Raw genomic sequence first — 20843 nt, 5'->3', positions numbered from 1 at the left:
ACACACATATATATATATATAAAAACATACACATTTAAGTATTTTTCCATACTTTAAATTGTATTATTTTATCTCCTTAATTAATATGGTTGTTGTTTTTATTCTTCCTTTATTAGTATTTATTTATTATAAGTCTTGGTTTGAACATATTCCACGTATTTCTGATTCTGAAGCACTTCCTGTGTTGTGGTGGTTTGAGAGGTTTGTAGGTTCTGCAGCTGCTGTCATCTAGTGGCCATGTTGTTGTTGGAACAATTGCAAACCCACAATAAAAGAAATCAGCTTAATAAACATTAAGACCTCATTATTTTCTAATCATCACAACAAACCACATAAACAGACTCAACTATAATTCATAACAGTTTTATTGGTGGATATTTACACTTGAGGTTATTACATTGCTATCATACATTTTATACTGTAACTTGGAAGGAAGTCTAAAATACTTTGCATATGACAGGTTGTTGCAGCAGCATTTTATCCTATTGTGACTTTTCCGTTTAATGATTGTGTTGGACGCAAGCTGCCACAGAATGTTTTTAACCTTTGGTTCAGAAAAACCCTTCTTTGAAGCTTTGCTTTGCATAGACAGGATAGCCACCAAGTCAGGAATACAGAGGCAGGAGAATAAAAAAGAGTCACTGGGAGGAGGAGGTTTACATTCACAGGTAGAAAAGGGCTTCGACTGATTAGTGCATCAAGCTCAAAGGGGGACGGCCTGAAGTCTGACTCACTTCAGACAATCAGATCTATGCAGCGGGTGAGAAACAGGATTAATATGACATGAAAAGTGAAGTAAAGAAGGATGTAGGATGATGGAATACAACACTTCACTGTTGCAGTAAGAAAACTTCATTTCAGGCCAAATAAAACTCAAACCCTCAAACCTTCTGCACGTGTGTGTTTTATAAGAAGTAAATCTGCTTCTCTTGTAACGCAGCCAGTGATTAATTGTAGGCTGGAAGAGCTAAATATAGCTCTATGAACTATATGGTTACACATTTCTTGCTTTCAAAACAAGCAAAACATTTTAATAAAAACATATAAGTTGTTAAACCATCATAAGAACATCAGAGTCCAAAACAGGATTCTCATCTGAGGACAGGAGAGTTTTCCTGTTGCAGTGGTTCAATGCTCACTGTACGTTCATGTGGGCTAGAAACCGATCATTTTACAATCAGCTCTCGTAGTTTTAATGTTGTTAAATGTTACTTTTGTTGTTACTCTCACAAAACGTTTTCATGATTAACGTTCACATTTTAAATAATTTATCTGTCGGTTACACCTCTTCCTTTTCCTTTGCTTCCTTTACTTCTATTCGCAAACTTGTCAGACTCGCATATAAAATAGAATCAAATCTCAGAGCTTCGTTTATCAAATTGGTCCCTTGATGCAGAAAATGGAATGGAATGAATTATTTCTCATGATAATAATACTGAAGCAGCAGGTTTATCTCAGAAAAGGGAACTTTGAGTTATCCTATGTGAAGGTTTGACGTGTTTTTTGCTTTTCTTTCAGAGATGTAAACAGAAATAAGAATATGACTACAGCACTAAATCTGTTTTCTCTGACGTACCCTGTCTACAAGCAGCAGAACGTATTTCCTGCTAAAGTTTGGTTTTCTTTTGTTTCCATCTCGGCCCGTTTCTCACGATCTTTGTATATATTTGGACGATAATGGCTGATAACGTTTAGAATATTAAAAGCCAGGTACCTCTGTCACCTTGAAATAAAACCTGTTGAACTGTCCTCGGCCAGAGAAGCCGTCCTGTTAAATGGTACGAAGAGACGAGTAAGCTGAAGGAAAGTGGAATGAGATGGAGGTGACACGCGCTCTCGTCGGATTCAACGTCAGGAAGTCGTGCTATCGGGAGATTTACGCGGATGACATAAAAACAAAGTCATGTTGTATAAACTCTAAGAGTAAAACTTTCAGCTCGTGCATGTTGAAAAGCTTCAAATTCTCTTATTGTAAGAAATAAAAGGAAAAGAAAATCAGAGCGTCTCTGACTACGTGTGGAAAGGCACAGTCGGCGATCCTGATTACAACAGTAGTTTGAGATAATGTGCTAAAAGGTGAGTCTGTCAGACAGCAGGCACACTATCAAGCCAACACACACACACACACACACACACACACACACAGACACACAATCTCTGCTCCTTTAACTGCATTCTGACTCTAAAACGTCGCGCACACGTCACCACAGAGACACATTAAAAAGAGCCCATAGTACATTAGAAGGCTGTCGAGGAATGATAGGCATAGAGTAGAAAACAGGGAGCGTTCACCAATCTGTGCTTGTCTGTGTTTTCGTTGTGTGAAAAAAACGTCCTTAATATTCTGAGCAACACTTTGCTGGAAGTTTCACTGGTGACGTCGTCTCTAACGTCACAGCATCTTTGCTCGTGTGCTTCTTTTACAAAATAATGTTGATGGAATTTATCAAGTTAAAACTCTGAGTCCTATGAGACTTTTAATACTGCAGCTTTGTGTATTGTAACTGACTTGCAGCAAAGTGCCGCCTACTGTTCTCGCAGGAGGTCAAGGAGAAGCTGGAGGAGAAGGCACATTTTTGAGACAATCAACAACGCAACTCCTGGGTTGAACCTTCCCTGCAGCGCCACCTCAGGCCAAACTGCAGCCGTGAATGGAGAAACTGGAAAATATAAGACGTTAACACCCCCCCTCCCTTCTTTATCAGCATCTCCGGGGAATCTCAGGGCCTCCCCCCCCCCTCGCTCTGCCTGGGCCCGTCCTCTCAGCCACGCTGCCGTCGCCGGTCGCTTCACGTCAGCAGGCCCATGCGAGTGAGCTTGGCCGACAGGAAGGAGTGGAGGACGAACACCACGGGCTTTGGACCAGAGTGGAGGTCAAACACCTGGAGGGTGGAAGGGAGGAGGAAAGGGTGAGGCAGGAAGAGAGCAAGGGCAGAAGGGACAAGCACCACAAAGATTTAAAAAAAGGATTGATTGTTAGTTAAGATCATCGTTATTCGCACTGTGAGGATTTTGCTGCTATTTGCGTCTCAGTTTATTTAATTAATGACGTCACCTCTGGATCAAACAGCCACATTATCAATAATCAAAGCTGTAAAGACTCAGTTTCACACTAAACTTTGTTTCTGGTGGGAGCCTGAAAAGGTGAGAAGTCATGTGACAGTTTATAGAAAACCTTTTTCACAGGTGTAACTCACCATTTCTCCCTCTGGACCCCCGAAGTCAAGGTAAAGGTTGCGTATTCCATCGTCAGCAGACATTTTAAGCTTCTCGTAGGGGTATCTGTACAGCACGGCGCCGCCCGACGGGTCGACCGGCTCTCTCGTCACGGTGAAGCCCTTCTCGTAGTGCAGCGTCAGCCGAACGTCCTGCCGGTTCAACGTGCAGCCTGGAACAAGAGGGGGAGAGAAACAGGTGTGTGTATAGGGGTGGGGGGGGTGCATGAGGCATGAAGCCACGTGCTCCAGCTCCTCCTGGGGACCAGTTTCCAGGCCTGATGGGATATGTGGTCCCACCAGTGAGTTCTGGGTTTTGTAAACTTCCTTTATTAACTAAATCCCACCCAGTGACAGTAGATGTCTGTTAATAATAATATTGAGAACCCTAATAATAACTTCCTCAGACAAAGTGACTCTAGAGGATCTGAATGAACCAAATACTCCACGACACGCGTCTGTTTTATATGAAAACCCCGGCTGGTGCAGCTTTATCTGTGAGGTCATTTGATCCGAAAGCATTCGTGCCTCGCTGTAACCTGAAAGGCCCGAATGTTCCTGCACAACTGTGTGTTTGTGTGGCTGCAGGACGGGAGGAGGAGAAAAAGGCAGAGTTCCAGTGCCGCTCCAGCAGCCAACGATTGTTCTGAGTGGAAACATTCTCCTCGGATTTTCCTACAGAGCTGCTGGTGAAACAGTTTCTGTCGGGAGCTTCCTGTCCCACTCACAGTTTTCTGATCTGTTCGCTTACAAGTCTGTCTGTAAATCGATCTTCAAAAATAAATACTAGGTTTACAGGATTTACTTTGTAAACAATTGTTTTCTCTAGAAAAAAGACAAATCCTCTGGTTGATGTTCTGACCAATAGATGGACTTTGTGTCTAGAAAGATCAAGATAAAGATCATTGGCACAAGATGGCAGCCCCTGTATCCAGGATGTTCTGGCTTCACTTTAGGATCGTGGCAGGAAGTGGAGATGCGTCGTCCATCTGTATTCAGTCTGTGGTGCTGACACAAATCACGCTTATGGTTTATGAAACAAAAACTAAACCAAATTCCCTGTTTCCCATAAATAACCTGGATGACGGCGGCTCACGTCCAATTCCTCCTGCCACAGTTTCATAATGATCCAAATGTCTGTTTTACACTTCGTTCAATGACATTAAAGATCTCTAACTCATAGTTTGCACTGTTGCTTGATTGTAGAGCTGTGACCGGTCAAAGTCCAGACAACCCAACACCTGCCCTCCGTGTCGTCGGGGCGATGACAGCCCACTCACCGATAGAGACCTCTTTGATGAGCTCGGCGGCGGCGTGCGCTCCCTGCACGAGCGCTCGCGTCCACGAAGAAAGATCCCAGTGGGTCTCCACTCGAAAGATGTGCGACTCGATGCCCCGGCCCGTGCCCGTCCGAGTGGCGAACACCAGGTCTGCCCCCTGGGCGGGAGATTCCCGTGCACTGCCAGAGTGGACCAGTCTGGGGGGGGGGGGAGAGAGAGAGAGAGAGAGAGACATGAAAATACAGGAGCTCTGATGTCCGATGGGTGAAGTGACGGTTTCACATCGAGGTAACTCAACATTATCGTTGTCAGTTCTCTATCAGGATTTTACTTTGCTGCCTTCGTCTTCATCCCTGATAGACGACATGTTGATGTTCCTCAAACTGTTTGTGGATCAGTCCAAAGATGTAATTCGACCTGGCGGCCGCTCTTATCCACTTCGACTACGACCACATCAAATAAATGATTATGTGTTTCATATGTTTAAATTGAAAACATGGATGCTGTTTATAGGTAGATCCCTGCACTCCAACATGGTTAATGTAAAAGGAAATGACGAAGAATTGGCTCAGGTCCTTTTTGGATAAATAGGAGGAACTGAGTGTTTTTCATGAGGTTTTTTCGGTTCCCTGCTGAAGTCCCCCAAGTTTCATTTGTCACATTTGCGTAGATAAAACCTCTTCCCACAATAACTTTGGTTCCACTTTCTTTTTAAACTTAGAAACTGTTAAACTCCACATATGTGGGTGAGAAGTAAATAACGTCCCAATCACGAAGCATTTCAACATAAATAGAAACTGAAACACTGCAGTTATGCGAAGGAGTGTGAGGTCTCTTATCTTCACCTGGTGGCTAACAGTGGGTGTGTGAGCAGAGGCATGGACCAAGACTCTCTGTTCCACGGCACCGACTCAAACAGCAGGATGTCCTTCTCCGTCAGAGCCATGACCAGCGGTCGGTACTGCTGCCGTCCGCCCTCCAGCTGCACCTGAAGAAGAAAGTCAGGAGGAGACGTCACACATCCCGTTCCCCGACCACTCCGCATCCAAGAGCCGTTTAGAAATGGTGCATGTCAAAATCTATTTACCATGTTTATAACAACCACAGTTGACCAAGAAAGAAGAAATACACATGAGAAACAGAGAGTAAATAGAAAATACAAAAGCAATGAAATGTAAATACAGAGCGCACAGGCTCTGGGCCACACCTCGGATGCTTCTCATTTTATATCTGTTATTTTGTCTGATGCACAGTGAAAGATCGATGTGAAGGATTTCTTCAACACACAGTTTCATCAGTGAGAAGATATGTTTCAACGTTTAGTAAAAAAAAAACACCCTAAGTTTCAGATCTGAAGACACGACAGCATCGTGGTAAGAACTGGGCGAGTGTGTGTGTGTGTGTGTGTGTGTGTGTGTGTGTGTGTGTGTGTGTGTGTGTGTGTGTGTGTGTGTGTGTGTGTGTGTGTGTGCTCCACAGGAAACAGTGTAATGCAACGGAAACTTCCACTGTGTGTGACTACAAAACCACTGATGTTAATTCCTCCTGAGAGAAACACGTGTTTCAGTGACACATTCGACCCTTTAAACACAAGCTGATAAATAAACATTACAGTGTAATTATCTTGGAAGAATATAATGAATTAGCTGATATTAATGAATCTGCCCCCAGTGACCTGTAACACATTTCACTGCACTAGTTCCTGGTTGTAAACGTGTGTGTCTGTAATGGTGTGTTCTCTCGTCCTGTGTTGATACTTCAGAATTATTCCTCGTCATTAGTGAGTCGTCCTCAAACACTTCTACAATATACTATCACTTTTTATGGTTTGTGTGCAGGGACACGTCAGGGACACGTCAGAGACACGTCAGAGACACGGCAGAGACACGGCAGAGACACGGCAGAGACTTGCCAGGAAGTGTCCTGAAAAGGTTCCAGCAAACAGCCGGCTGTAAAACAAGGATTAGTCACACAGATTAAACAAATGAGACGCGTGTTCATTCATGAGCTGAGTTGGTTTTACGTTTGGAGTCTTGTTCACTGTTTGTGCTCAGTTAGCTCAGGCTTAGCATTTAGCATTTAGCATGATTCTTCTCATTCTACGACTCAGCAAGAGAATAAACATGTTTCACAAACTGGTCAGGACCAATGACTAAATATAAGATGGTAGAAATGACAGCTCCGCACAAGGGAAGGCAAAACGTCTCATTCAGGGCTGAGGAGGTAAAGCGAGTTGTCCACTGATCAGCGGGTCAGTGGTTCAATCCCCGACTTCTCCAGTGTGATGATACTGAACCCTGGAGTGTGAGAGTACGTGTGACAGAGAAACACTTTGTCACATGCTGCTGAAGTTACCTGCTCAGCCAACCAGCCGATGTGTTTGAGGTGGGGGTGTGTGGAGGTCGAGGACGAGGCCCCCAGGTAGGCGTTGATGTGAGCCAGGGTCTGTGGCAGCAGGGCGGCGATGTTGGTGTGGATGGCGGTGAACCAGGAGCTGGCGGAGGGGCCGTCTTTGCAGCGCAGCACCACCGTGTGCTGCCCGTCGGGGGAGTGGAGCTCCAGGAGTCTGAAGAGAAACACACTTTGTTTAAGTTCTTTCCAGTTCCACGTGTTGCTGACTGTTTTTCATATTGCTCATTTATTTAATAACCTCAAAGAGAATGTTTTAATGCTCATTATCTCCCAGAGCAAACATTCCAATCAAAGGAACAGAGGTAGGACCACACGCACACACACACACACACACACACAACCACAACCACAAACAACCACACACAACCACACACAACCACACACACACACAACCACACACACACACACACAACCACACCCTAGCTCCCACATACTCAGCTATTTCTCTCAACACAAACACGGAGGAGTCTCGTATCAGACCTGTTCTCCAGATCTGGCATCGTGAGGTTCCTGCTGATGAAGCACATCCTCAGGCTGATGACCTTTCTGTCTTTGGACGAGGAGGAGCCGCTGTGTTTGGGCGACCCCGAGTCCTCGCTGCCGCTGTAGCTGGGCGACTGCGGCCGGACGCCGTCCCACGGCAGGTCGGCCACCAAGGACGGCTTCTTGAAGAGCGGAGAAACCTCGCGGATGTACTTCACTAGAGAGGAGGAGAGAAGAGGATAGATGTCACAGTGGTCCACTGATCAGGAGGTCGGGGGTTTGATCACCAACCATTGAAGGGTGAGACACTGGACCCCAGATCGCCCCCTGATGGTGCACCGTGTGTGTGTGTGTGTGTGTGTGTGTGTGTGTGTGTGTGTGTGTGTGTGTGTGTGTGTGTGTGTGTGTGTGTGTGTGGGCTCAGAGATTATCCAGCATCATAATTATAATTATAATTTCACACAAAGTGCAAAGTGCTGCAGAGCAAGAAAACCAATGGTTACAATACAAAGCTACACAACAGAAAACACATGTGTAGAATAATAATGGCAATAATATGAATAATATTTCCTGAGGCATTTCACTCCGGAGTCTTTGAGCCCTAATTGCAAACGCTCTGTGTCCCTATTATACACATACACGTCATATGAAGCAGTTACAGCGTTTTAACTTATGACCTAGAATCTCAGGGGCAAATGTTTAATACCTACAAAGTTTTGTACAATTACAGACGTTCTGATCTTTAGGTGCGCTTGATTCACTTCCAGTTCCAGTGACTGAGAAACGAATCATTCCCTAAAAGTCAAGATAATTCTGAATGAATAGACTCTTCATTGTCCATCAGTCCTCCTCCTCTTCACTAAAACACAGATCCTCAGATGATCCTTCAGGTCATAATTACTCGTAACGTGTGTTTGGCTGCAGCAGCCACAGGCCGACCCACAGCAGGAGACGGCTGTTCCATATCTGAGAGCAAACAGTGTGTGGACAGTTTGACCAGCTGTGGGACTCCAGCCAATAACACCCTGTCACTCAGGATGTACGGTGAGATCGGCCGTGAACTGAGCCATGAGGAAACACTCTGGATGTTTCCTGGAAGAAGTCCGAATCTCATCTGCGTTTAAATACACTCGTGGGCCCGGGCAGGGTTAGACTTTTTAAACCCGGTTGGGAAAGAGGTCGAGTGTTTGTCTGAGCTGAAGTTTTAAACACACCTAATTACAGATACAGTAAACTTTCCAAAATAAAAGGACGGAAGAACTCAGAATCTGAAGAGTTGCTGCTCATCTTCCAGGAGGTCCCATAAGGACACGAAGGTCCCGCGTGTGACATCATCTACAAAAACAGAGTGGACTTGGCTGTGCAGCTGTGTTTGGCAGATGTTTGTTAAAGAATGACTCCTGCTCCACTGTGGTGGATCCACTTTCCAAATTTGGTCCTGAGGCCTCGTACACGGCCAGGCCTCACAGACACACACACACACACACACACACACACACACACACACACACACAGACACTCACACACACAGACACACACACACACACTCTTTTATCATCCCTTGTACATGACATGTCCATTTCTCTCTCTTTGTGTGTGTGTGTGTGTGTGTGTGTGTGTGTGTGTGTGTGTGTGTGTGTGTGTGTGTGTGTGTGTGTGTGTGTGTGTTGGATCGGTTCGCTCTTTATGAAACTTGAGACAAGACTCAAGAAGTGAGGAGATATTAGGTTTGTGAAAGTGTGTGTGTGTGTGTGTGTGTGTGTGTGTGTGTGTGTGTGTGTGTGTGTGTGTGTGCGTGAAAACAATATGATGCAAGTCTAAAGTAATGTGCTCGGGCACGACTCTCAAATGATCTCAGAGAGAGAGAGAGAGAGATGCAGATTTAATGACTGAGCCGTATATGCACAGTTTACAGAGCTGCACCGTGCACGTCTGCACCGTGCACGCCGGCCTGTGTGTACATTACGTTGTGTATGAGTCAGAGGGAAGCGCGGTGCTGGTGGTAATGCTGAGGCAACAAGTCAAGAAATTGATCCCCACCTCCCTGGGCCTCCTCCTCACAACCACAGAGCCCACACCAACAAGGTCTGGGATCATTTCTGCAAACTTAAGTGAGAGTGAGAGCATTGGTGAATCCTTGTGTTTCTGTGTGTGTGTGTGTGTGTGTGTGTGTGTGTGTGTGTGTGTGTGTGTGTGTGTGTGTGTGTGTGTGTGTGTGTGTGTGTGTGTGTGTGTGTGTGAGGACGTCAACACTGCAAAACTAATAATCAGCAGAGATGTTCAGCTGAGATATTTTCCGTCCACAGACTTGGAGAAAGGGCAGAGGGGGTTGAGCAGGCTGCTGGTGTGGACTCCAGTTTGATGTGAGGTTAAAGTGAAGAAGGCTGCAGCTGCTTTTTACTCCCTAATATTAGTATCTCCCCCAAAAATCCATGTCGGTCAAGCTCCTCCCTTTCTCCAGTGGTGGATCTAGGACTCTCCTGAATCAGGGGCCCACAACTTACACAGAGGGGCCAGTTATATGTCCAACATCCGTGCACACCTTCTGATCCAGTAAGATGCACATAGGTCATTCCTTGTTTAGGGTTAGCTCTATAGCTCCAAGTCACACATCATTGAATATATAAAAAAAAATTGTTCAAGCACGTTGTTTACTTTAAAAATGATTAGAAAATTAAAATTCAGGTCACAGTCACGTAGACATCAGGCGTTACTGCGTTTAGGAACCGATGAGGCAGAACCACAACTCGTCCTCGTCATTTCTAACTTAGAACCAGGTTTCTGTTCCCGACGCTCGGTTCTTCCTGACGGGAAACCAACACGACACATTTAACGTGACGTTCGTCATGTTCTTTGGAAAAAGAAGATTATATTATATATTAGAAGATGACAACGTTAAATGACCTGCAGTTATTTTATAAAGTTAAACTGTGTAAAAAGCACGAGCCTGTTCTATTATCACCCAGAGGAGACGTGCACTGCGTCCTCTTGCTCATGAATGGTCTTTGGGCTGAGGACAGGTCACCTGACTGCTCTCCTTGAGTCTGATTGGATGAGGACACGTAGACAAGCCGGCTGCCTGATGAAAACCTGCTCCGGTGCATTCACAGCACTTATTTTAACGATAAATAAAATGCTGTCATACTTGTAACTCCACACTTCAGTCAGTAAACAAAGACAAGTGAGGAGCAGATATTTAGTTTGTCGTCTCTCAGTCAAACCAAAGGGACAATCCTTTGGAAAACTTCTGCTATGTTATTTATTTTAAATCATTTTCTCTATTTCTCTGACTCTGTAATTCTTATTTATGGAGTTTTTCATGCCATGTCGTTCAGATTTTTGCAGTCAGATATCTTCACAGCTTTGGTTGTGAAAACCCTGTGAGGCATGAGGCTCATGAATGCTGTGTTGTGTAAGTTGTTGGCACCGAGGACCAGTGTACATCTGCTTCTGTTCATCTTCATCTGTTCGGCCTGAATTAAAAGGCCTGGGATCTGGTTCAGGCTTTGATGTTTCCACAGAAATCAAAGCCATTGTCATGGGATGTGGATTCTTTTCCCAGCTCAGAACACAACGGACAGATCGATCCTTTGTTACGTCGTCATTTCTTCTGTCGGCAAGTTGACCGAGATAAAAAACTCAATGTGTGTGACTTATTATTGTTTCAAATGAAGCACTTGAAATCTGAAGATTCGTAACGATAAGGTTGGAAGTTGTTTAAATTTACTGACACTGGAGCCGCTTCTATCCGAGTTTGATACTGAATGACAACGCTAACATGCTAATGTTTAGATATCATTCACCATCGTATTCTAATTACATATCAGGCTCATCAATGTGATTCAAGTCATCCTGTGGTGTGGAGCCATCAGGTCTGATTCGACATGCAGGACTCCAGACTCCCTTCTCCCATTGGGTAACTTAAAGACTGTTCAGGTTCTAGTAACTTGTGATGAGTGTTTACAGTTAAAGTGTAAAGTGAGCTCAGGTCAGCAGGAGGACGACACTCAGACAGAAACTCTGACACAGCACGAACCAGCCGCTGCTTCTGCTCTGATCCTGGAGCAGCGGCGGTGATCGTTCACTATTTTCAGTCCTTGGTGGGAAACTGAATTCACACCTTTTGTCAGTTGGAGATTCACCAGCTCGTTCACCTCCTCTTTCTCGGTTTCACTTTCTGTCTCTGCCGGTGTGAGTGAGCGCAGAGGAGATGACATGAGGAAGCGACTCAGTCAAACACACACCAGATAAAGGGTGCACCGGGAACAGGGAACGGTTTCAGTCGCACGGAGCTCGAGCTCTTTATGTCTGAATCACTAGATTCTCCACTTTCCACGGGTTAGAGGCTCACGTCCTGTTGCTGAACCAACTACAGAGACAGTGAATTACTCTTGCACATGAAATCCACTTTCAATCTGCAAAAACTAATCAATGAAAAATTGCGAATTGACCCTAAACATATGGATTTTACTTCATCTTCGTACAGTGACAGTGACACGAGGACTTTTCCTCTTTTCCTAAGTCACGTTTTTACCAGTTTCTTCTGCCAAAACCAAAACGTCTTCCTCTCCACAGTCTGTCTCTGATCAAATGACTTTCCTCTTTGCGTCAGTACAGACAGATTTAGTGCTTCCTATGTTGCAGTGCATGTCTGTGTGTCTCAGGTTTGGTGCAGTTACATGAACCCATTAGCTCGGTCAAGCCCGTCACTCAGCTACACCTCTTCTTTGTATAATTAGGCCTGTCCACAGCGGACGAGCAGCTCTGAGCTCTCAGGAGTATGAGAGCTCACACTATTTCACATTCATGTGTGCAGATCAGATTCCCCCGAGACGCCGAGCGACGTCCCAGTAGACCGGTTCATCTGCTTCCCCTCATACCTCGCTGAGTAGAGGATGGACGGAGGGAAAAGAGGACAATGTTCATAGGAAGAGGAGGAGGAGGAGGAGGAGGAGGAGGAGGAGGAGGAGGAGCGCAGAATGCAGAAGAGTCTGACTTGACATATTTGGTTGTGGCCGTAGTTTCGCCACAAAGCCTCGTAAAACTACACACACACACATCATGTAGTGAGGCCGAAATAACAAAATAATAGCTTACAGAGGAGAAAGCCAGACCCCGGCCTCTGGATTTTTCCCCTAAAACTGCCCAGAAATTCCCCTGTGGTTTGGCCCACTCCTCTCTCTCATGCCTCTCTTATTCTCCTGCCTCTCTCTCGACCCCCCCCCTTCCCTTCCATCCCTCCTTCTCCATCTCTTTCTCTGCTGTCCTTCATTACCCCCCCTCACTCCCTCCGTCTCTTTCCTCTGTTCCCACACCTCCTGACGTTCTACCTCCCCACCTCGGTTCTTTCCTTCTTAATCTTGTTTCGCTCGCTTTTTCTGCGCCTTCCCTCAAAAATCTGTTTCTGCCAGAAACATAATGAGAACAATGTGTCACAATACAGCTCCAATGGGCCGTGTGTGTGTGTGTGTGTGTGTGTGTGTGTGTGTGTGTGTGTGTGTGTGTGTGTGTGTGTGTGTGTGTGTGTGTGTGTGGACATTTCTCTGGCAGGTCAATTTGTCATATAATCCTTCCATTATTTTATAAATCACTCTTTATTATTTATGAGCCGATGTTTAAATTTAAATCATGTTTGGAGAGTTTATGGTTAAAGCTGAAATGATCCACAGGAAGAGAATGAATATAAAGTCACTTTTTAGGTAAAGATGTCTAATATTCTCTGGTTACAGCTTCAGAAATGTAAATTTCTGCTGGTTTTCTTATGCTACATCCTCACGACTACGTTTCATTTACTACGAGTCTGATGTCGACACTAACTAACTGACGGAGTACATTCAGTCTCCACGTAGCTTCCTCTGATTTGTCTGGGTCTGTTATTATATTGAGAGAATTTCCCCACTTGAATAAATAGAAACTAGACTCTATAGAGCGCCTACCTCAGACATTTCATATTTAAATTCACTGGATCCAGATTTTGATTTGGTTCTGTACCACATCAGTGAGCAAACGGCTTCGTGAAGGAAAATCCCAACGACAGTGAGCGTCACCTCTGCTGCTGTTTGACGCGTCGGGCGACTCTTTGAGTTCTGTCCGAACCTTCCTCCGACAACATGCTGACACAACGGGACGACGGTTGTTTGGGTAACAACACGACGCTGCTTTAATATCTCTGGTTTCAGTCGGCCTTTGCCGGTTTGTTGCATGTCAGTGAGCTGGGCTGCTTCATAGTTATGATGGATTTACATCAACGTGATAAGGTCACTTGATTTGTCAGGTTCTAATACACAAGCTAAGCCACATTTGGTTATTTTTACAATAAAAGGTTTTTCAATTTATTTTGCATTTAAAAAAATCACTTTATCAGTGAATCACATCCAATCTGGTGGTAAAGATGTTTCTTTACTGCCACGTTCCACTCGGTGTGTTTCAGGAACATCACCCTGCTCTTTGACAAGCTGCTGCTCGTACTGTAACAGAGCTGGAACTCAACAGCCTGAAACATTTTAATAGAAACTATTCAGATATCCAACAATTCACAGCCACATGAGGCTTTAAAAACTTCCATTTAAACTAAACACAAAATCAAACTCAGATTCTGCATCAACAAATCCTTCCTACATCTGATTCTGTCAAGAGTCGAGGCAACAACACTGATCTCAAACTATTTTCAGACATGAATATCTAGACGACCTGACGCACCCTTTTCAAATATAAACGCCTACATGCAGTATAATCCCATACTATAATCCCATACTTGGGGGCAGCTGTGGCTCAAGAGATAGAGTGGGTCGTCCACTAATCAAATGGCCGGTGGTTCAATCCCCGGCTCCTCAAGTCTGCATGTCAGAGTGTCCACAGACAAGACACTGAACCCCGTATTGTGTGAATGGATGATGATAAGATGTCGTCGGAGCTGCACTGAAGCATCGACATGTTCCTGCAATGTTCTGGAGGTTCCGTTTGTGAGAACACTAATAACTTTTCCTGCAGCCCCCCAGTAAAATGTCCATGTGAGAGTTCAACGGGATCATTAACAGTGAGCGAGTGGACGTGTTGATGAGGTTTCTAACACGTGACGGACGTGAAACTGGAAGAACACAAAGATCTCAGGATGAAGAAGAGGAGCCGTACACGTAGAAGACGAAGACGTCAACTTGGAAACACGAGGAGATTCCAGAGCTTTGGGTGATGAGGGCCGACGCCGGTTAAAATACTTTGAGTGGTTGTTAAGATGACGAAAAATAATTCAACTTACTTTGGTGGACAAAGCACCTTTCACACACATACTACAAGTTTCCTCATGATTCCTCAGTCACAGCTGCCTCCTCCTCTGTTATCCTCTAACCTGGATCAGAGAACAAACCTCTGGGAAGTCAGTTTTACTTTGTTTCACATTTCAATATGCGCCAACCTTTTTCCCAAAGAGGCCACAGACTGATGGTGGTTCAGGCTCAGAGGAAGAAGTCGGGTGTTCACTGTTGTGGTGGAGACTTAACAATCTGAGTCTAATGAGTCAGTTACACAAATACAAAGACAAACATCCTACGTGACAGGATGGTGTGACTAAGGTACGTGTTTCTTTTCCTATATTTATTCAAGAGCGTGCACTCTCCCCTGATGGAGATTGAATTTGCTCTGCTGTTGCTCAGACTGTGCGCTTACACTCGGATATTTGGTTGCATGCAGATTTCCTGTGCTCCAGCTTCATCTCTTCTCCTCACGCTGCTTCTGTGCACATGTGAAACATCTGCTCTCAGATTTCTCCTCTGCTCCTCTGTCTGTCAAGATTCCACAACCAATACAATACCAGGGGTAGTGTTGACAAATGGAATTGTCCCCCCCCCCCTCATTGTGGTTGCATTAACTTCTTCTTGAGTCCCGTGTGGGAGTGCATGGACCTGGTGAAAGTGGGAGCGCAGGAAATCCATGGAACTATCAAAATATCGGAGTGCAAGCGCAACGTTTGAGCACAAGCAGAGCAAATCTCGCAGGGTCCTGAAAGAAAACTTTACAAAATCTGAATGTGAAATCAATAAGTGCTGCTCTCAAACTGAAAGACCATTTAAAAAACTGCATTATTTCACATTATTATCAGTATTCGATATTTTTTACTTCCAATATTGGTATCACCAAACACACCACATACATATGTCAAATTTTCTGTGATATTCCAGAAGTTCACTTATAATTATCCTGACCACTGGAAGCCACAGACACTGCAGCTACATATCCAAAGTAGTTCATACTGAGACAGAGCTGACAAACTGGTCCACTGCAGCACGACGGATCTCACCCCCGCAAGAGACACCAACAAACCCAGTCAGTGGACGGTCGGCTGGTTTTGTCCCAAGAACAAAAGAGAGGACGTGTTGTTCGTCAGAATGTGCTCGTTTCATCAATAGTCTGGTATGTGGCGTTTTTATTCCTCTAATTACTCAAACAAAGAGCTCGTCGTCCTCTGAGCAGCAGACTGACCCGGGGAGACGCCGCTGCAAAAGACTGCATCAGATGGAAATATGGGACATTATACCTGTCTGTCAGCTGGAGGGGGGGAGGGGACTTTAACCGGAAGGTTGCCGTGTCTGGGTTATTTTTGTCCCATTTAATGGGGCAGTTAAAGTGGAGCTCATTCATTCATCGCTAACGACTCCGAGAGTGAAACCAGGCTCATAAATTAACAAACTGACAAGATCCGTCAAGATGACAAGAACAACAACCCACTTCTCAGATCTCTGAGGGAAGCTCTGTTCTCTGTGAGTTCATCACCATGAGCCACGACTGTCACCGGATCAAATCACCAATAGGAATATTGATCTGTGCAGGATCTGGTTTCTCTTCACACAAATATCAGCCTCAACCATCAATCAACTTTTTTTAACTTGTTTACTCTGAATATCTTCAAACTAATTTAATAACCTGGTGCAAACGGTGCTTGACAAGATTATCTCATCTCAGATAAAAACAAATAAGATTGGATCATCCTGAAATAAGATTATATGACTGTAGATTTGACATTTGTGGTTTTAATAGTCATTGAGATAACAACAAATGATTGAGTCTAGTGGGTTGAAGGAAGATTCAATGAAGCTGGGTTTTTAGAGCCATGTGCAGAACGTCATGGTTTGTTCAAGAGCTCGATTTGAAAACAAGTCCTGACTCCGTTATTACAACCGTCACATTCTTAGATGTGTTTCTCTTTTCCTCCCTCACGCAGCTCCAGCAAGAAAAACCACCGGGAGCTGGCTGTGGAGCTGCCAGTGTTGACCTTTGGCCTAAATACGCACATGCAAGCGGAGGTCAGGAATGTGGGGCACCCAAGCTAATTGTGAGAATATCTGGGGGTTTGTGTATCGTGTACATGGCACAGCGCTCTGGAAACTCAAGCCTCACTCTGACTGATCGCCACTTCTTTCTCGGGCGGCGGGAGTCAAGCAGAGACCGAGCGGGAACTGGGAGGAAGAGCCGGTCCACAAACAACACAGCTCGCAGTCCGTCAAACTGACAAACAGTGACAAGCAGCTGACACATTCCTCCGAACACTAATGACTGGACTGCGGAGGAGGAGGAGGAGGAGGCAGCACATCCTCCTGTCCGAGCCGGAGGGATGAAGGAGAACTTTTTTATTTGGACGTTTGCGGCCAAATTCAACCAGCAGATTGGAAAAGAATCTGATTTCCCTCTTTAACGACTGCTCCTCCTCTGTGTTAGAATCTGTGCAGCTTGTGCATGTTTGGTCTCGTCAGAGATCACCATCAACTCCCTGAAAAAACAAAAGCTGAAGATATTAGATCGGGTCGTATTAGACAGCATTTTCACACAGAGCCCAATCAGCTTGAAGAGTCACTCACATTCTACCCTGGTGTATTTTAACAGGCCTCATTTTGACTGGAGCTGAAATGTGTCACACATCGATTAGCTCCTAAAATCGTGCTCGTCAGTATTCACCCTGTGATCATTCCAAACCATTAAACGCTGCATTTAGCTGTTCCCGGCCTGAAGTTTCCAAACCCTGAGGGCTCTGCGGCCTCGCTCCCTCCCATTCACTCTTTTTCCACTTTTCTAAAGATTGAAAAGTTCTCCTTCGGCGCGGTTTAGCACCGGAACTCATCTCCATGGAGCTCTGCTCAGTCCCATAATGAGGCAGCATCTCCTGACCAACACGTTTCTGTGGTGACAGCCTCCCTGTCTGCAGTATGAAAACTTTGTAAGAAGTACCAACCGAAGTTTTGTCAGCTTTTTGTTCGACACGTGGAAAGTACATGTACTTCCAAAGAATCCTATCACAAGGTTTTTGACACAGGATCATTATCCACAATCTGAATTGCAATTTTTTTATTTACTCTTGAGAATCTCCGGCCTTTTGTCTGTCGGTCTGTCTGTCTGTCTGTCGGTCTGTCTGTGTCCTTCTCTAACTTTCAAATGATCTGACGACGATTTTGACCCGAGGTCACCGACCACTGCTAAAGTCTGACTGAGGACCTAGAAGAAGACACGTTCAAGTAGAAAGATAAAGAGTATTTATATTAGTTATTTGAGATGATATGGTAGATACATGAGTTATAATTTGTCCAATCAGCACAGCCCTCTAGTTAGCGAGCGCTGCGTGGATCCACCACTTGTTGACCACTTGGGGGCGGAGGAACATGTTGTAAATACAATACAATATTTAACTAAGAACAAAACAGAGACAGCCAGAGGCGTTTTCCCACAACATGTGACAAAGAATCACGAATATTAAGAACGATAACGGCGACTTACATCCAAACAACTCCACTAACCCTCTGCTGAGACACGGACGCAGTTTATCCGGTCAAGTAAAGGTTTGAGTATCGACACGTATTGTATATAAATTTCTGTCCTACTCCACAGCTGTATGTTCAGCTCATGCTGCAGACACAGAACAGATGTGTCGTTAGCTCTGCTTTGGTCTCCACCAGCTTCTGGTAGAAACCCAGTTCCTGTTTATTCGCTCTCGTCACATACACGTGCACTTCATCTCGGCAAGTGCCTACTTCAACTGAACTTCCTTCATTACTGTTCAGGATGTTCCACTGCTGTTTACACTCGAGCTTTGATGCACTTCTGCTTTAATCGTTCTCGCTGAAGGATCCCGGTTGTACTTCACTGTATTCTGTGCAAACACGTGGATCATTCACACGTCTTCCTCTTCCTCTTCCTCGCAGTCGTTCAGACACATCTCATCTCTTCACGTTTACAGTGACCTCTTCTCCTCAGCATCCCACAGTGATTCAAAACACACAGCGAGTCTGACCAGCGAGTCTGCTGCTTTCCTGTTTGCAACAATCACAGACTTTCAGATATGTATGGCCTCTTCTTCCTCCTGTTTCTGTATCTGGAGTGAAATCACTGTGTGTGTGGAGGATCGAGAAAGTTCACCCAACTTTAGTGATGTTCAGGGTTTTTAATCTTCGAACTTTTTATTTGTTTCATTGCTTTATGTTATTGTTTTTATCATTATGTTGCTGTTAACCAGACGTTTTGTGTTCACTACCTTGTTTAAAGTGTAATTACACTGCATGTATCTGCTGTTCTCGTGTCTGTTATTATCCTTCTCCTGTATTTAATGAACCATAACTTCTGGTGTCACAGCAACATGTGACTCGTGAGTTTGGTTAAAGTATAAGAGCTGATGTTGGATCATTACTGTTTTCTCTCTCACCACAAACATCCATGTGCAGAGGGCCACAGCTCAGAGATGTGCACCCGGACCTCAGCAGCCTAATCTCGGCCCTTAAATCCCCGCTGTCGCGTTGGCTAACTCACCCTCCAGCGTCACCTCTTTCCCCGCCTTCTTCAGCGCCTGCACCGCCAGGTCGTGCGTCGCCTCCCGGAGGTCGTTCCCGTTCACCGACAAGATCGCGTCCCCCACCCGGAGAGCCCGGCTCTGGTCGGCGGCCAGCCCCGGGAAGATCTTGGAGATGAGGATAGGCATCCGGTTCTCTCGCCCCCCCTTGATACTGATCCCCAGCCCGCCAGACTCCTGTTTGACAACCCGGACCTTCCGCACAGCCTCCGAGGAACCGTCCAGGCTCACGGGGAAGTCTCCCTGCCTCGACCCGAAGCTGGAGCCGGGGCTGCCGTAGCTGGAGCCGGGACTTCCAAAGTCAGAGTTTGTGCCGTTGTTCGGGTACTTTCCGGGGCTGTAGTTTCCGTCGTGTTGACCCCGGCTGACACCCCCTCGCCCGGGGCTGGAGCTGCGGCCCCGACCCCCGGGGTTCTGGCTCTGGAGTTGGTCCGGACCGCGGCCGGAGTTCCCCGGACTCGTCCCCGGGTCGTTTCCGTTGGAGATGCCATTCCGCAGGCCCGCGGAGGAGTTGTCCCAGTGGGTCCCCCCCGGTCCGGACGCCTCCGCCTCGGCCGTCAGAGTCAGCGTCTCCCGGGTGAGCTCGGCGGACACTCGGATCCAGCGGTCCCGGAGCAGGAGGTCCAGTTGACCGTTTTTGTCCGCTCGGGTCCAGACCGCCATTCCCCTCCCGCGGTTAGTCTGCTGCTCGGAGGCGGGTTCACTCTGAAATCCTCCGCTGCTCGGGCCCTGGTTCAGGGAGAGACGCGGAGCCACTGGCCCGCTTCGACACACCCACTCACACGGGCCCGGGGGAGGGGGGGGGGGGGAGGGGAGGGAGGAGGAGAGAGAGAAGGAGGGAGGGAGAGAAGGAGGGAGGGAGAGAAGGAGGCCCCCTACAGGAAGAAGAGAGAGAGGGAGGGAGGGAGAGACGCGGAGCCACTGGCCCGCTTCGACACACCCACTCACACGGGCCCGGGGGAGGGGGGGAGGAGGGGAGGGAGGAGGAGGGAGGAGGAGGAGGGAGGGAGGGAGGAGGAGAGAGAAGGAGGGAGGGAGGGAGAGAAGGAGGCCCCCTACAGGAAGAAGAGAGAGAGAGGGAGGGAGGGAGAGACGCGGAGCCACTGGCCCGCTTCGACACACCCACTCACACGGGCCCGGGGGAGGGGGGGGGGGGGGGGGGGGAGGGAGGGAGGGAGGAGGAGGCCCCCTACAGGAAGAAGAGAGAGAGAGAGGGAGGAGGAGAGAGGGAGGGAGAGAGGGAGAGAAGGAGGAGGAGAGAGGGAGGGAGAGAGGGAGAGAAGGAGGCCCCCTACAGGAAGAAGAGAGAGAGAGAGAGAGAGAGAGAGAGAGAGAGAGAGAGAGAGAGAGAGAGAGAGAAGGAGGCCCCCTACAGGAAGAAGAGAGGGAGGGAGGAGGAGAGAGAGAGAGAGAGAGAGAGAGAGAGAGAGAGAGAGAGAGAGAGAGAGAGAGAGAGAGAGAGAGAGAAGGAGGCCCCCTACAGGAAGAAGAGAGGGAGGGAGGAGAGAGGGAGGGAGAAGGAGGCCCCCTACAGGAAGAATAGAGGGAGGGCTGGAGAGAGGGAGGGAGGGAGGGAGGAGGAGAAGAGAGAGGGAGGCAGAGAGGGAGGCAGGAGGAGAAGAGAGGGAG

The 20843-nt window shown here is 46.5% G+C and overlaps 1 protein-coding gene and 1 long non-coding RNA gene across 2 annotated transcripts; one reads left to right on the top strand and one right to left on the bottom strand.

Moving 5' to 3' along the window:
* The first annotated feature begins 214 nt into the window (after positions 1 to 214).
* Positions 215 to 14072, top strand: LOC117763864. The gene is made up of 3 exons (XR_004614227.1): positions 215 to 1126; positions 5785 to 5792; positions 14062 to 14072. It is a non-coding gene; the product is annotated as an uncharacterized LOC117763864 (long non-coding RNA).
* On the bottom strand, positions 2580 to 19997 carry sntb2 (syntrophin, beta 2). The gene is made up of 7 exons (XM_034589280.1): positions 19175 to 19997; positions 7388 to 7607; positions 6851 to 7061; positions 5341 to 5483; positions 4496 to 4692; positions 3198 to 3388; positions 2580 to 2882 (listed from the first exon to the last, which is right to left on the bottom strand). The coding sequence occupies exons 1-7, from the start codon at positions 19875 to 19877 to the stop codon at positions 2790 to 2792; spliced, it is 1758 nt and encodes a 585-aa protein (XP_034445171.1). The 5' UTR covers positions 19878 to 19997; the 3' UTR covers positions 2580 to 2789.
* Between the last annotated feature and the right edge of the window lie 846 nt (positions 19998 to 20843).

This window comes from Hippoglossus hippoglossus, chromosome 6 (assembly GCF_009819705.1).
Source record: "Hippoglossus hippoglossus isolate fHipHip1 chromosome 6, fHipHip1.pri, whole genome shotgun sequence".
In the NCBI taxonomy this organism is placed as follows: Eukaryota; Metazoa; Chordata; class Actinopteri; order Pleuronectiformes; family Pleuronectidae; genus Hippoglossus; species Hippoglossus hippoglossus.
The sequence above is the reverse complement of the archived record's forward strand: the minus strand, read 5'-3'. Positions and strand labels throughout refer to the sequence as shown.

Bases quoted from the DNA above. Each gene is read 5' to 3' on its own strand.
- sntb2 (XM_034589280.1), bottom strand. From the start codon at position 19,877: ATGGCGGTCTGGACCCGAGCGGACAAAAACGGTCAACTGGACCTCCTG. The intron at 7,062-7,387 runs GTCTGATACGAG...GTTTCTCTTCAG, and splicing joins ATGCCAGATCTGGAGAACAG to ACTCCTGGAGCTCCACTCCC. The intron at 2,883-3,197 runs GTGAGTTACACC...TCCACCCTCCAG, and splicing joins GGGGTCCAGAGGGAGAAATG to GTGTTTGACCTCCACTCTGG.